This window comes from Suncus etruscus, chromosome 1, assembly GCF_024139225.1.
Source record: "Suncus etruscus isolate mSunEtr1 chromosome 1, mSunEtr1.pri.cur, whole genome shotgun sequence".
Classification (NCBI taxonomy): Eukaryota; Metazoa; Chordata; class Mammalia; order Eulipotyphla; family Soricidae; genus Suncus; species Suncus etruscus.
Window position 1 is genome coordinate 151,892,866 of NC_064848.1, and position 13,208 is coordinate 151,906,073.

The 13,208-nt window shown below is 41.9% G+C and overlaps 1 protein-coding gene across 1 annotated transcript; it reads left to right on the plus strand.

Annotated features, from left to right (window-relative positions):
* Positions 1 to 7,848: 7,848 nt before the first annotated feature.
* Positions 7,849 to 8,832, plus strand: LOC126025194 (taste receptor type 2 member 40-like). Its single transcript, XM_049785263.1, is given in 1 exon segment — positions 7,849 to 8,832. A coding segment is annotated over 1 exon segment (984 nt).
* Positions 8,833 to 13,208: the final 4,376 nt, after the last annotated feature.

Consider the following 13,208-nt stretch of genomic DNA (forward strand, 5'->3'; position numbering starts at 1 on the left):
TTACCACTGTGCTATCTCTCCAACCCCTCAAATATTTTTTAAAAATTTGACTAATGGTTGCATTTACATGAATTTGGCCTTCTAGATATTGCTACCTCTTCCACTATGTGTTCATGGTGTAGATTCTGTGTGGTCATAGGTAAGAGCTGAAATGGGTAATCAGGGGATGGAGCTGCTTCACCAAGACTGAAAGCACTTTGGACATGTGGCTTTATTATAACACGATTTCTGTTGCAGCAGGGGTCTCAAACTCAATTTACCTGGGGGCCACAGGAGGCAAAGTCGGGGTGATGCTTGAGTGCAAGTCAGTAGTAAGCCTTGAACATTGGGGGTGTGACCCAAACAACTAAAATAAAACAAAACAAAAAAAGATTCCTCTAGGGCAGGACCACAAAATGTTGTATGGAGGGCTGCAAATGGCCCGCGGGCCGCGAGTTTGAAACCCCCGGTAGGCCACCTATTAGCAGAAAAAAATTCTAGCCTAGAAAGGAGAACCATGGAACCCCCATGGCAGGCAGGAAACTTGCTCTAGTACAGGCTGTAATGTCTGCTGCGGTATCTGTCTACCAAAAGCCAATTTTGTCATAATTCTGTCTATTTTGTTTGGTTGGTTTGGTTTTTGGTCCACACCCAAAGGCACTCACAGGTTACTCCTGGCTCTGTGCTCAAAAGTTATTCCTGGTGAGGGCCAGAGAAATAGCATGGAGGTAAGGCGTTTGCCTTGCATGCAGAAGGTAACAGTGGTTTGAATCCCGGCATCCCATATGCCCCCCCCCAAGCCTGCCAGGAGTGATTTCTAAGTTTAGTGCCAGGAGTGCCAAGAGTGACCCCTGAGTGCTGCCAGGTGTGACCCACCCACCCCCAGTTATTCCTAGCAATCTTGGGGACTATTTGGAATGCGGAGGATCAAACCCAGGTGGCCACGTGTAAAGCAAACATCCTAACCGCTATTCTATTGCCCCAGACCCTGTCATAACCATCTTATGATGCTTTGCTTCAGGCCTAAATAGAATTTGGTTTTCCCATGGATTATATAAATGAGTTCATCTCAACAGCTGAACAACTAAGCCCCCTTTGTGTCTGTCTTGATCTAAGTCCCTTGGACACAGCAGTGAGCAGACAACTGCTTCTACGTCCAGATTCATCAAGAGGTGCCCAGGATGAGATGATCCTATATTTCAGGAACTCAGTCCATAACAGAACAACAATTTTCAGTGAGCAGTGCAAGTGAGTGATGTGTAGGGCCAAAGAGATGAGTCAAGTGGTAGAGCATATGCCTAACATGTGTGAGTTCTATTTTCCCCACCATCACCAGTACCACTGGATGTGCCTCTGATGGCCCTCAAGCACTGCTGAAAATGGTCTCTATTTCAAAATAATAATAATAATAGTAATAATAATAATAATAATAATAATAAACCAAAAGCTCTACTATAAAAGAACGAGATGATGTAAACACTGCATTATTCCCCCACTTGCCACCTGAACTGCAGCTTAGCACAAGTCCTATAAAGCAGCCTGTACCTCAAGAAGCAGCATGAAGTCATTTAGGAAGTTTCCTCTGCTACAAAGATTAAATTCTTAATAGCTCCCTGGTGCGTGCCTGTCGTGGGCACACTGTCCAACATATTTGCAAGCAGATAAAAATTGTCGCCCACGGTGAATAAATAGAGCTAATTATTACATCCAAGTATTACTAAATATGTGCCCTCTTCAGCTGCGAGAGCAAATTCTACAACATTGAAAGGTTCTTTCAAGCAAATTTCTCTCTGCTTTCCCTAGCAGTATTTCCAGGACACAGAGTCTGGGTATTTCTGGTCACACTTCCATGTGTACATGCTTCTGTCCTCCACTCACTCACACAATTTTTCCACAACATTCACTCAATGCACAGTGATTTGCACAGCTTGCTCTGCGGGAGGAAGCTGACATTTCAAGCAGACACTTCTCTTCTGTGCATTCCCGCTTATTTTATAAACAGACCAAACAAACCTGCTCTGACGGCCCCTCCGGTTTGATCACACATTCTTCCCGCCTCCCTGCTCTTTGTTCTAACAAAGGGTTTTGTTTCCCCCTGTGAAATGTCTTCTAGACTTCTTTAATTATAGTCTGCTAAATAACCATATGTGTATGAACTTTACATAGAGTATAACCTCTGGTTCCCTGGGCTTGTCTTTTTTTCTACTTTTTATTGGTATGTGAAAAACTCTTTTGACTTTTCAGCATTGCAAAGTGGAGAGCAATTTTCAGAAACAAACAAAACAAAGGGGGGACCTAACTTATTACAGAGTATAGGGTATATGCATTGCATGCAGACAACCCAAGTTCCATCCCCAGCACCCCATAGGGTTCACCAAGCCCTGCCAGGAGTGATTCCTGAAAACAGAGCCCAGAATAAGCCCTGATCACTGCAGGGTATGACCTAAAAACAAAGAAACAAAAATTCTGCTTTGAAAACAATCATAAAAGACAAGCATAGGGGCCGGTGAGGTGGGGCTAGAGGTAAGGTGTCTGCCTTGCAAGCACTAGCCAAGGAAGGACCGTGGTTTGATCCCCCAGTGTCCCATATGGTTCCCACAAGCCAGGAGCTATTTCTGAGCACTTAGCCAAGAGTAACCCCTGAGCATCAAACGAGTGTGGCTGAAAAAAAAAAGACAAGCATAATACAAAGTAGGGTGTTTGCCTTGCATGCAGTCAAACTAGATTAAATCCCCTGAGCCAGCCAGGAGTGATTACTGAGCACAGAGGCAGGAATTAGTCCTGAACACAGTTTGTCTCAAACTAAAAACAAAGAAAATAACATAAAAAATTATAATTACCTTCTATAGAAGGTATAGAATGCTCAGCTTCTGTATCAGTGTCTCTCTACCAGATGGAAGAACATTTTTCCTCCAGTGACCTGCACAAGGGGGGCTCCTAGCTATCCAAATTGTGTCTGTGTCCACACTATACACTATAAAGGCAAATATGACTCAAAGACCAGAGTTTCCAGCCTTCCCTGGCCCACAAATATGTGGCTGCAGGAGCTTCAGAAATGCCAATGTCTAATTTTTCTCCACAACACCTGCTTAAAGCCTCTGAAACTACATATGAATGTGGGGGATGTTTGGGGATATTTTTGTGTTGGTTTTTTTTTAGTCCTCTCTAGAACTTATGTTATGTAGCTGGTGCTGAAAAGGATAAATGCAAAGAAAGCTGGCAAGAACTGGACTGAAAGTTCTTGCCACCTACTACCTGCTACCTACTAGGAAGCAGACCAAGTGGTGCCAACCAGCTCTCTAGGAAGAAGTGTGAAAAAGCCTCACCAGTACTGCCCAGTTATGTCTATACACTTTCAAAAATGTGGAATAGATAGCTGGAAGAGGGATTGGAGCTGAAGACACTAGACTCTCTCTGGGTAGTTTCTGCAGACCCCTCTCTTCAGTCAAGAGAGGAAATATGGGTCTCTTCATCCTGGAATGGTGCTTGGGAAGCAGTAGCAAGCCCAGAGAATTTATCATCCCAGAATGAAAAATCAAGAGATTCTTGGGGCCTAATGGTCCCACATCAGTCCCCTAGAATAAAAAATAGGGGTCCCAGAGACCATATTGGTCACATATAACCAAGCAGATGGCTCCAGCTGTGTTGAGGGAAAATGGGAAGAAGGGAAGGCTTAAAGCAAACATAAAGTGGAACGGATCTTTAATTACTGACCTCAACTATCAGGAAAGATCAAACATGCCCAGGCTGCGTGTATGGGATGGGAAAGGAGCTAAGAAAGCACAGAGCTGCGTCCTCTGATGCAATGAAAAAAACTTGTGCACCTTAATCACCTCATTGAGCTGGTGCAGCTTCATCAACCAACTGTAGTCTCAGTGGCACAACCACAACAGGCCCAAACACTATCATTACAAGATTTTTCTCCCAATTTCTTCTTCCTGCCCTGCCTGTCCCAGCATCTGTGGTGCATGGGGATCAAAGGGAGACTTGGGAGACTGGATGGAACTTCTTCATGGCTCTTACTCTGGCCTGGCATTTTGTTCATCTATATCCAAGCTCATATAGCTTCCTTTATATGACTGTTGAAACCTTGCCAAAGCCACTAGATCCCTCAATAAGATTCTAGGCCCTTTTTGAGGACACAAGGAAGGAAAAAAACTAACAAGTATACTTGGGTATGAGAGATTCTGGAACAATCTTGCATCCCACTCTTTTTCTCTAGCTCTATTCTTTACAGCCCAGCCTGTATAGGCCTGAAAGGTGAACTAGAAATAAGGTCCATTTCATGATCCTCTGCCACACTTCCTGTGGTGTTTCTTGTCTCTCCTCAACCTGGAAAAGCCATTTCAGAGGGAGGTATGGAAAATGACTCTTTTAGTCACATGTTCTTCCAATTCTTTTCTGTCCTGCCCCTAGAGCAAATGCCCTGAAAGTCATGGACAAGGATGTGAAACCTTTGGTGTTTGGTTCCCCCTTGTATACTGCCCCAAATTACAAGCTCCTCAAATGGATAAAGAAATGCAAAATAAAATGTGAGGGGTTTTTTGAGGGGGTTGTTGTTGTTGTTTTGGGTTTTGGTGCCATACCTAGCAATACTCAGGGGTTACTCCTGGCTCTGCTCACAGAAATCACTCCTGGCAGACTTGGGGGACCATATGGAGTGCCGGGTATTAAACCCAGGTCCATCCCAGGTCAGCCATGTGGAAGGCAAATGCCTTACCACTGTGCTGTACTATTGTTCCAGTTCATGTGAGTTTGTTTTGCATGTCTACAAAGATGGTTCTGTTAGGGGCTCATTATTGGCAGAGAGGCTACCAGCCTGCACAAAGCCTCCGCAAGCTCTTTCCCTCCTGGTACCCTGCCAGACCCTGTTATCAGGAATGCCCTGCTTATCAGACCCCTCTCTCTCACCTCAAAATCAGAGGAAAACAGGAGCAAAAACCAACAGAAGGTGATTATCAGAACAGTGGTGATCCACAGTTAAATGAAAAAAAAAAAAAACTGGGAAAGATACCCTTCATTGCTAATTTGCAAGAAAATGAAAGTGAAAATAAAAAGAAATGAACTAAATGATAATCTTTGGAACACATGAAAGCTGCTGACAAATCCAATGCTCCACTATTAGAAGTAACAAAAGTTAATGGTTTTCTTGTTGAAAGAAAGAATTTGCCAGCAAACCTTATTATTTCCCTTTTCTGGCAATTTTATGATAAAAGATGTTTTGAACATTCTTTTAGAAAACTTTGTGTTGACATACATTTTGATTTCTCTAAATAACACTTTCATAATTTTGCAATATATTGCTTTGTGGTTATTTTTATATAAATACAACTGCATGTAAGACAGTCTATTATTAAAAATATATTTCTGGCCTCCTTATTTAAAATAAAATTAACTTGGGGGTGGGAAAACCCACTTTTAGCTTCCATCCACTGGTGTTCTAAATATAACTTAGCCAGATAAATATAACTATAACTCTAGTAAATAACAACTGGCCTAAGACTTTGGAGTCAATAAGACATTAGAATTTATTAGTTCCTTGAACAATAAAATGAGCATACAAGTCTCGTTTTAAATAGAAAATTATTATCTCATCCCAATAAATTCCCCCTGAAAGTTGAAAAAGATCCAAGTCTTATTTCTCAACAAAAAACAGGTCTTCTGTGCATGAATAAAACCTTTTTTTGTTTGTTTGGTGGGGCCAAACCTGGTGATACTAAGGGCTTATTGCTGGCTCTACACTCAGGACCACAATTAGTGCCAGGCATCTCACCTAGGTGAACAGTGGGCAAAGCCAGTGCCTTACCCACTATACTATCTCACAAGCCAAAAATCCTTTCTTTTTCCCAATTTTTATTATAATACCATGATTTACCGTTGTTCATAATGCAGCCATTTCAAGTATTAAATATTAAAACACCATTCCCATCACTAGTATAACTTTTCCACTGACCTTCCTTTCACCAGTGTCCCCAATCTCCCACCCACCATAATTTGCCTCCAAGTTGGCATAAACAAGTTTATTTTATGTAGCTAGTTATAACACAAAGGCTATTGGAATTATCAAAGCACATGTCAATTTGAAATGGTTGCTCTAGGGGCCGGCGAGGTGGCACTAGAGGTAAGGTGTCTGCCTTGCAAGCACTAGCCAAGGAAGGACCATGGTTCAATCCCCCGGCGTCCCATATGCTCCCCCCAAGCCAGGGGCAATTTCTGACTGCTTAGCCAGGAGTAACATCTGAGCATCAAACGGGTGTGGCCCGAAAAACCAAAAAAAAAAAAAAGAAATGAAATGATTGCTCTATCTCTTTGCGGTGTTACTAAATTCAGTGTCTAAAAATTTACTGGGCTGTTGATGGTACTAGATGAGACTGTGTGTTACTGTTTAGGCTCACTGAGGTGGACAGATTACTATGTAATTTTCCTATCATATTTCCTGTGATCCTGCTGGGCTGACGATATAAGATAATGAGGTGTCACATGATTTTGTGGTACAGATTTATCGATATAAACAAAAATTGGTGGCTTAGCAGTTTGATAAGTTTAAGACATAAAGTTGGGCCATTTCTGTCAGAGGGTGTAGGTAGTGGTATTGGCTACTGTAGTTCCTGCAGAAAGGTGAATCTGGCCAACGTCCCTTTCTGAGAATGTCACAGAGGTATCAACCAGAACAGGACTACCTGGGAAGTTATTAGCAGTCTTTTTTTTTTTTTTTTTTTTTTTTTTTTTTTTTTAGCTTAGTGGAGAAGTTGGGTCCTTTTTCTGTCAGCAAGATGGTGGCTATGAGTAGGGGTTGCTGAATTTTCCAGTGGTAAGGGAGGGCTTGCTCCAATTCCATTTCACAATGAAAGATCCAGAGTTTTCAACCCTGTAGTCCAATCTCACCTGAGAGAACTTAGCTACTCACGTTATTTAATCTCTGTCATGGATCTGGGCATTTCTGTCAGAGGGTGTAGGCGGGCCAAAACCTCTTAACTTTCATGTTGTGCAATAAAATTGAGAACACTGGGGACTAAGACTGTCCAACTTTAGAAGAGTATGAAATAAACAGACTGCAGGCATATTTGGCCCCAGACTTGCTAGTCTCCAACTAAAATTTTGGTTCCCAATTCTGATTATGAACAATAGGACCTTTGAGCTTTTAAAAATACAGAAAGATTTGGTTCTGCTTGGTTTAGATCAGGAGTGAATTCTGGGTAGTGATATAAATATTATAAGCAATTATGTATGTGATAGAGAAAAATATTATTTAGAAATGCAATATAAATGTGTAGTTATTTGTTAAGGCCCAGAACAGTAGAAGAGGCAGCAAAAAGCAGCAGGAGTCAGCAATTTCTCCAGCAATTCAACAGAGACCATCCAGCAGGAACAGTCCAGCAGGCCCCTAGCACTTCATAACTGGGCTTTATATACTCCCAGGCCAACTGTCATCCTGCTGCAGTTACTAGGGCAGGCTTCTGGTAACTGATATCTTCACCCCTAAGTGGACAGTAATGCTCTTTTTAAAAAATTATTTTATTGTGATCAACAAAATAACAAAATAACACTCTTCTGGCTTAACAGGGGCCATAAGAGTCTCTGTTTCCTTATAACCTCATTCAAACACTCCTATGAGCTCCTGAAAGCCTAAGACAAATGGGTCTTTATAAAAAATGGACACAGATGGCAACTAGATCCTCTTATCATTTGCATGTTAAGCCTGTAACTTGTAGTCATGTGACAAGCAAATGAAGAAATATTAGAAATAACCATTAACTGGAGTTGGGAGCGGGGGCTGCGGAAATTACAATGACACTGACTGAGCAGTAGCTGATTGCAGAGCTGAAACCAATTCTTGGCCAGGATACCTGAAAGTCAGGGCCAAAGAGAATGTCATCGGTGAACTCAGATGCCTCAGATAAAGAAACATCCAGATTCCGAATCACCTTCATCTTGGTGGTCTCTGGGGTTGAGTGTGCTATTGGAATTGTTGGGAACAGTTTCATCACAGTCATCCATGGGACTGAATGGGCCAGGAGTAAAAGACTCCCTGTGGGTGACTACATTCTGCTCTTGCTGAGTTTCTCTAGGATCCTGCTACAGATCTGGATGATGGTGGAGAATATTTGCAGTTTATTGTTCCGACTCACTTACAATCACAGCACAGTGTATATACTTTTCAAAGTCATACTTATGTTTCTGAATTACTCCAACCTCTGGCTTGCTGCCTGGCTCAATGTTTTCTATTGTCTGAGGATTGCAAACTTTACTCACCCTTGGTTCTCCCTCATGAGGAAGAAGATCATAGGGCTCATGCCTTGGCTGTTGAAGTTGTCACTGCTGGTTTCCTTATTCTTTAGCATTTCTTTATCTAAAGACACCTTCAAAATTTATGCTAACAGTTCTGTTCCTGTCCCCACCTGCAATTCCACACAGAAGAAGTACTTCTATGAGACCAACCTGGCCAACCTGGTACTCTTTCTTTACCTAGGGATCTTCATTCCTCTGATAATGTTCACCCTTGCAGCTGCCTTGCTGATCATCTCCCTCAAGAGGCACACCCTCCATATGGAAAGCAAAGCCTTTGGCTCCAGTGACTCCAGCACGAAAGCTCACATGGGGGCCATCAAAGCTATTAGCTACTTCCTCGTTCTCTATGTTTTCAACGCGATTGCACTATTTCTTTCCATGTCCAACATCTTTGATAACACCAGTTTCTGGAATATTTTGTGTGAGATCATCATGAATGCCTACCCTGCTGGTCACTCAGTGCTGCTGATCTTAAGCAACCCTGGGCTGAGAAGAGCCTGGAAGCGGTTCCAGCACCAAGTCCACATTTACCTGGGAGGGTAGACTCTGACTGCAGTTCAGTGAATCCACTCCAAACAGTTTTGCCTTTCCTCACCAAGACCTCTCTATTCTCCTCTTCTCCCTCATTCTGCTCTGACCCTGCTTCTCAGGCAACTAGATCTTCTCCTAAATGTGACACTGAGTTTATTTCTTGAAACTAAATTTGTACCTTATGGTTCTTAGCTGAAGTAACCAAGGAACTGTAAGGTGAATTTATAAAAGTACCCTAAGCTGCTCTGTTTTCTTCTGCCCAGAACTTTAAGGAGAAAGTGACCAGACATTTGTTTGCTTTGGGATGATGATCTCTGCATTACCTGCATTACCTGGTGTGTTTAATTCTTTAATTATCAATAACATTGTTGCCTGGGGAAAAAAATTCTATAGACAACCTACAAAGGTTTCCCACTAGCCCATAGTTTAGGGAAACAAGGGCTGGTAGTGAGTAAGGTATGCAGTCCAAGAGGAAGATTGGAAGCATCAAGAAGGTAGAAGTCCAAGAAAGTAGGTTGAAAGGGGATTCAAAGGAGAACAATAATCCAGTACCTCAGAGGTTATGAGGAAAATGAAAAGTGAAGAAAAGGCTTAGGACAGAACAGAAAGACCATGTTTAATGTCAGTGGTATGATGGAATTTCTGAGGTGATGAAATCAGAGAAGGAATACAAAAAGACCAATCCCTTCAGAAGCAGGCTAGGAGATAAAGATGAAATACAAGACAGTAGAAGGTGCCATTGATGAGGAAGAGAATGGTCTGCATGATGGGGACAAATTGGGACAATGGGAGAAAGAATGAGGGAAGGAGGTAGGGAAGGAGGGTGAAGGATGTAGGAAGAAGGAAGGCAAAGAAAGAGGTCATTGTGTCTCAGTAAAGATAAAGTGGCAACACAAATGACACCTGTGACTCTGGCTTTCCCCATTCTAGGCCACTGTAAAGTGACAATGGGCCAGGGCATGCTACATGGAAGTAGCAGATGGAGTAAGAAAACATTATTACTCATTGTCCCTCTGGAAGGTGATGCTGTCATCATTGATACCAAGGCTGTCCACACAGCATGGCATCCCGCCCCACCTCCACTTACCACAGAACTAGAAAGTTAAGGACTGGAGGGTTTCCTGTATCTGATACTGTCAGAATCATAATTACTAAGGGAAATGTGTGAAGATTGCTACTGGTTATACCAAGCTTCATTGAAATATAAACTGTGAGATCTGAATAAAAAGATTAAATTTTGTGTGTGTGTTACATCTGAAGTGTGTGTGGGCCAGAGCAATAGTACAGCAGGAACAGTGCTGGCTTTGCAAGCAGCTGACCCATGTTTAATCCCTGGGATTAAATCCCTCACACCTACAAATTCGAGTGTGGTAACCTTATACACATATAATACATTTAAACCACTTTGCAGTTCCAAACAGGTTGGGACCCATTCAACTGAAAAATAAAAATAATTATGAAAGCATACTAGTTTTGTTAATTCTCATAGATGATGTTTAATTTATATGAAGCTGGTATTGTCCTTAGAATATTAACAAGCACTTAAGATTGGTACAGTAGTTAGAATAATTATAATAATAATTTTGTGGTTTGATTTCAATTCCTATTAAGTTATGAAATGTTTAATTATGAAATATTGTGGAAATATAAAATATTGAATTATTAAATATTTCTACTAAATTAAAAAATGTGTTTCCTGCCCCTGCCCAAAGAATACATGCAGACATACTTATAGAGATATTCAAGTGCACTACAGAGAAAACCATAACAATTATTTGAAGTCATAATTGTATTAATAAAGACATGCCAACATGAGAAATTGGATAATTCTTTTCCATATTTATTGTAAAAAACATATTCTCACTGTTTACAAGAACCAAAGGTACAGAGAACTAACAAGAATAATCAAATCTGTATAAATACTGGATGTTGCCTACCTCTAATCAGAAAGTTCTTCAGTAGTCTCTCTTGCCCTCCATTCTTCCTCCCTCCCTTTCTTCCCTTCTTTCTTCCTCCCTCCCTCCCTTCTCTTTTATTCTTCCTTCGCTCCCTACTTCCTTCTTGCTTTCTTTCCTTTCTTCTTTCTTTCCCTGCTTTTATCCTGTCTTGCTTCCCTTTTCTTTCTTCCTTCTTTCCCTTTTTCTTTTTTTCCTACAAAACTCACCTTATTTCAGAACAGACCAGAATTCCCTGACTTTGTTTGAATTTACTGACTGTAGACAGAAACCAAAAGTCCCAAAGGATCTACTATGCAAACTCCACATAAGACTCCTGTTGCCTGAAAGAGGTCAGAAGTCATGTCTGAACCTTCACGTGTGACACATAAAAATAACTTGTGGGTACAAGCTTGCTCTGGGCAATCCTGCCCGCTACCCCAATGTGTAGCAGCAGTCCAATCAGGAAGGCTCAATTCAGGCATCTGACACCTAAGACTGTACAGCAATCACGGTCAAACCAAAGGCTGTTTTGTTTTGTTTTTGTTTGTTTGTTTGTTTGTTTGTTTTGGGTCACACCCAGCAGCACTCAGGGGTTATTTCTGACTCTGCACCCAGAAATCGCCCCTGGCAGACACATCCATATGTGATGCCGGGATTCGAGCCACAGTCCTTCTGCATGCAAGGCAAACGCTCTTCCTCCATGCTATCTCTTCTGCCCCCAAAGGCTGATTTAGATCATAGTCCAACCTGCTCTTCCCCACCCAGAAACCTCACTATCTGTTGTCTTCCATGTTGGTCTGCACTTTCGTAAGCCCCTGCTGAGAGAATTATCTCTTGTTTTTCTCATAAATTTTTACATTAAGCTACCAGAGTAGAACCATGAGGGGAAAGAAACTAAATTTAATCAACCAAGAATAAGTCTAAACAAAGGAGAAGGGCAGAAAGCAAGGGCAGAAATCAGAATTGTGGCCAGAAAAGGAAGAGATGCTGAAGGGGGATGGGGGGAGAACACACTTAACAGTGGCTCCATGGCCCCCTTATGACACAAGTTAGAATTTTGAGGAGAGTAGGGAGAAATGGAAATTTCTAACACACTTGTGTTATTTTATAGAAGACAAAAGGAAGACACAAAAGTTGAGGACACTTAAGAAATGTAGTTCAGGGGCCGGCGAGGTGGTGCTAGAGGTAAGGTGTCTGCCTTGCAAGCGCTAGCCAAGGAAGGACCACGGTTCAATCCCCCAGCATCCCATATGGTTCCCCCAAGCCAGGGGCAATTTCTGAGCGTTTAGCCAGGAGTAACCCCTGAGCATCAAACGAGTGTGGCCGAAAAACCAAAAAAAAAAAATATATATATATATATATTTTGGTTGAGATTATATCTTAGAGATGCTAGATCTGATCCTTAGCACCAATGAAATAAAATCTGAGAAATCACCCTTCAATTTCTTCAACTTTAATCAACCCTTTTCAAGTCCCTATTATGAACTCCTTTAATTCTGCATTAAAAAGGGGGGGGGCTGAGCAATGGTATAGTGAGTAGGGCTCTTGCTTTGCATGTGGCAGACCTGGATTCAATCTCCAGCATATGATCTTCTGAACACTAACAAGAGTGATCCCTGAGCACTGAGCCAGATGTAAGCAGTAAGCACTGCCAGGTGTTGCTCAAATAAAACAAAAAGACAAACAACAAAAGCAAAAATAACTTCTGTTATAAAATACATAAAAATACCTTCTGTCCCACTATAACTCCACCCTAGATTTAGGTGTATCTACCTGAGACCCACTCATTCCTGGGAGTGGTCTTGGAAAGGTAAGATAAGGCCTTTGACCCAGAGGATTAGGGTCTTTTGGCCTTTTGGTCTTTTGCCAGCATGGAGGTCAAAGGGAAGATGGCTGAAAGGAGTTAAGATGCAGGGCTAGCTAAGAATGGCTGAATGCTTAATTGGTTATGATATAGGCCACACATGTGGTGGATAGGGTATGAATAAAGCTGATACTTCCTGAAGTCTGACTGTAAGCGAGATTTCTACCCGCCGCTCTCATGAACCTCCAGACCCACCAGCTGAAGGGGGTTGCAGAATCATGTGGCCTGGGATGGCAGAGAAAGGTCCCTCCATCCATCCATCTCCATCCAGAACCATCATTAATTATTTAACACTACATCCCACAATCACAATGCAGCAGTAATTCTATTAAAAGCCCTGAAGCTTTTATATTGGATAGCAACTCCAACGCTATCATTAGAAACAATGAGTAGGACAGTGATGGGTTACACCCAGGCCTTTGGGATCTTAAAGGCCACATCTCTAAATTTGAAAGAATTGTGCTTCTTTAACTACTGCTGTCAAGCTGAACGCTGGCCTGTGGTTGTCTTCATGGGTCTAATCCCAAGGGACAATGTTCAGATTTTTGGTCTTTTCAGAGGGTTCACTGATGAGAAAGACCCACAGTAAATGGGGTCCAGGGCAAGAA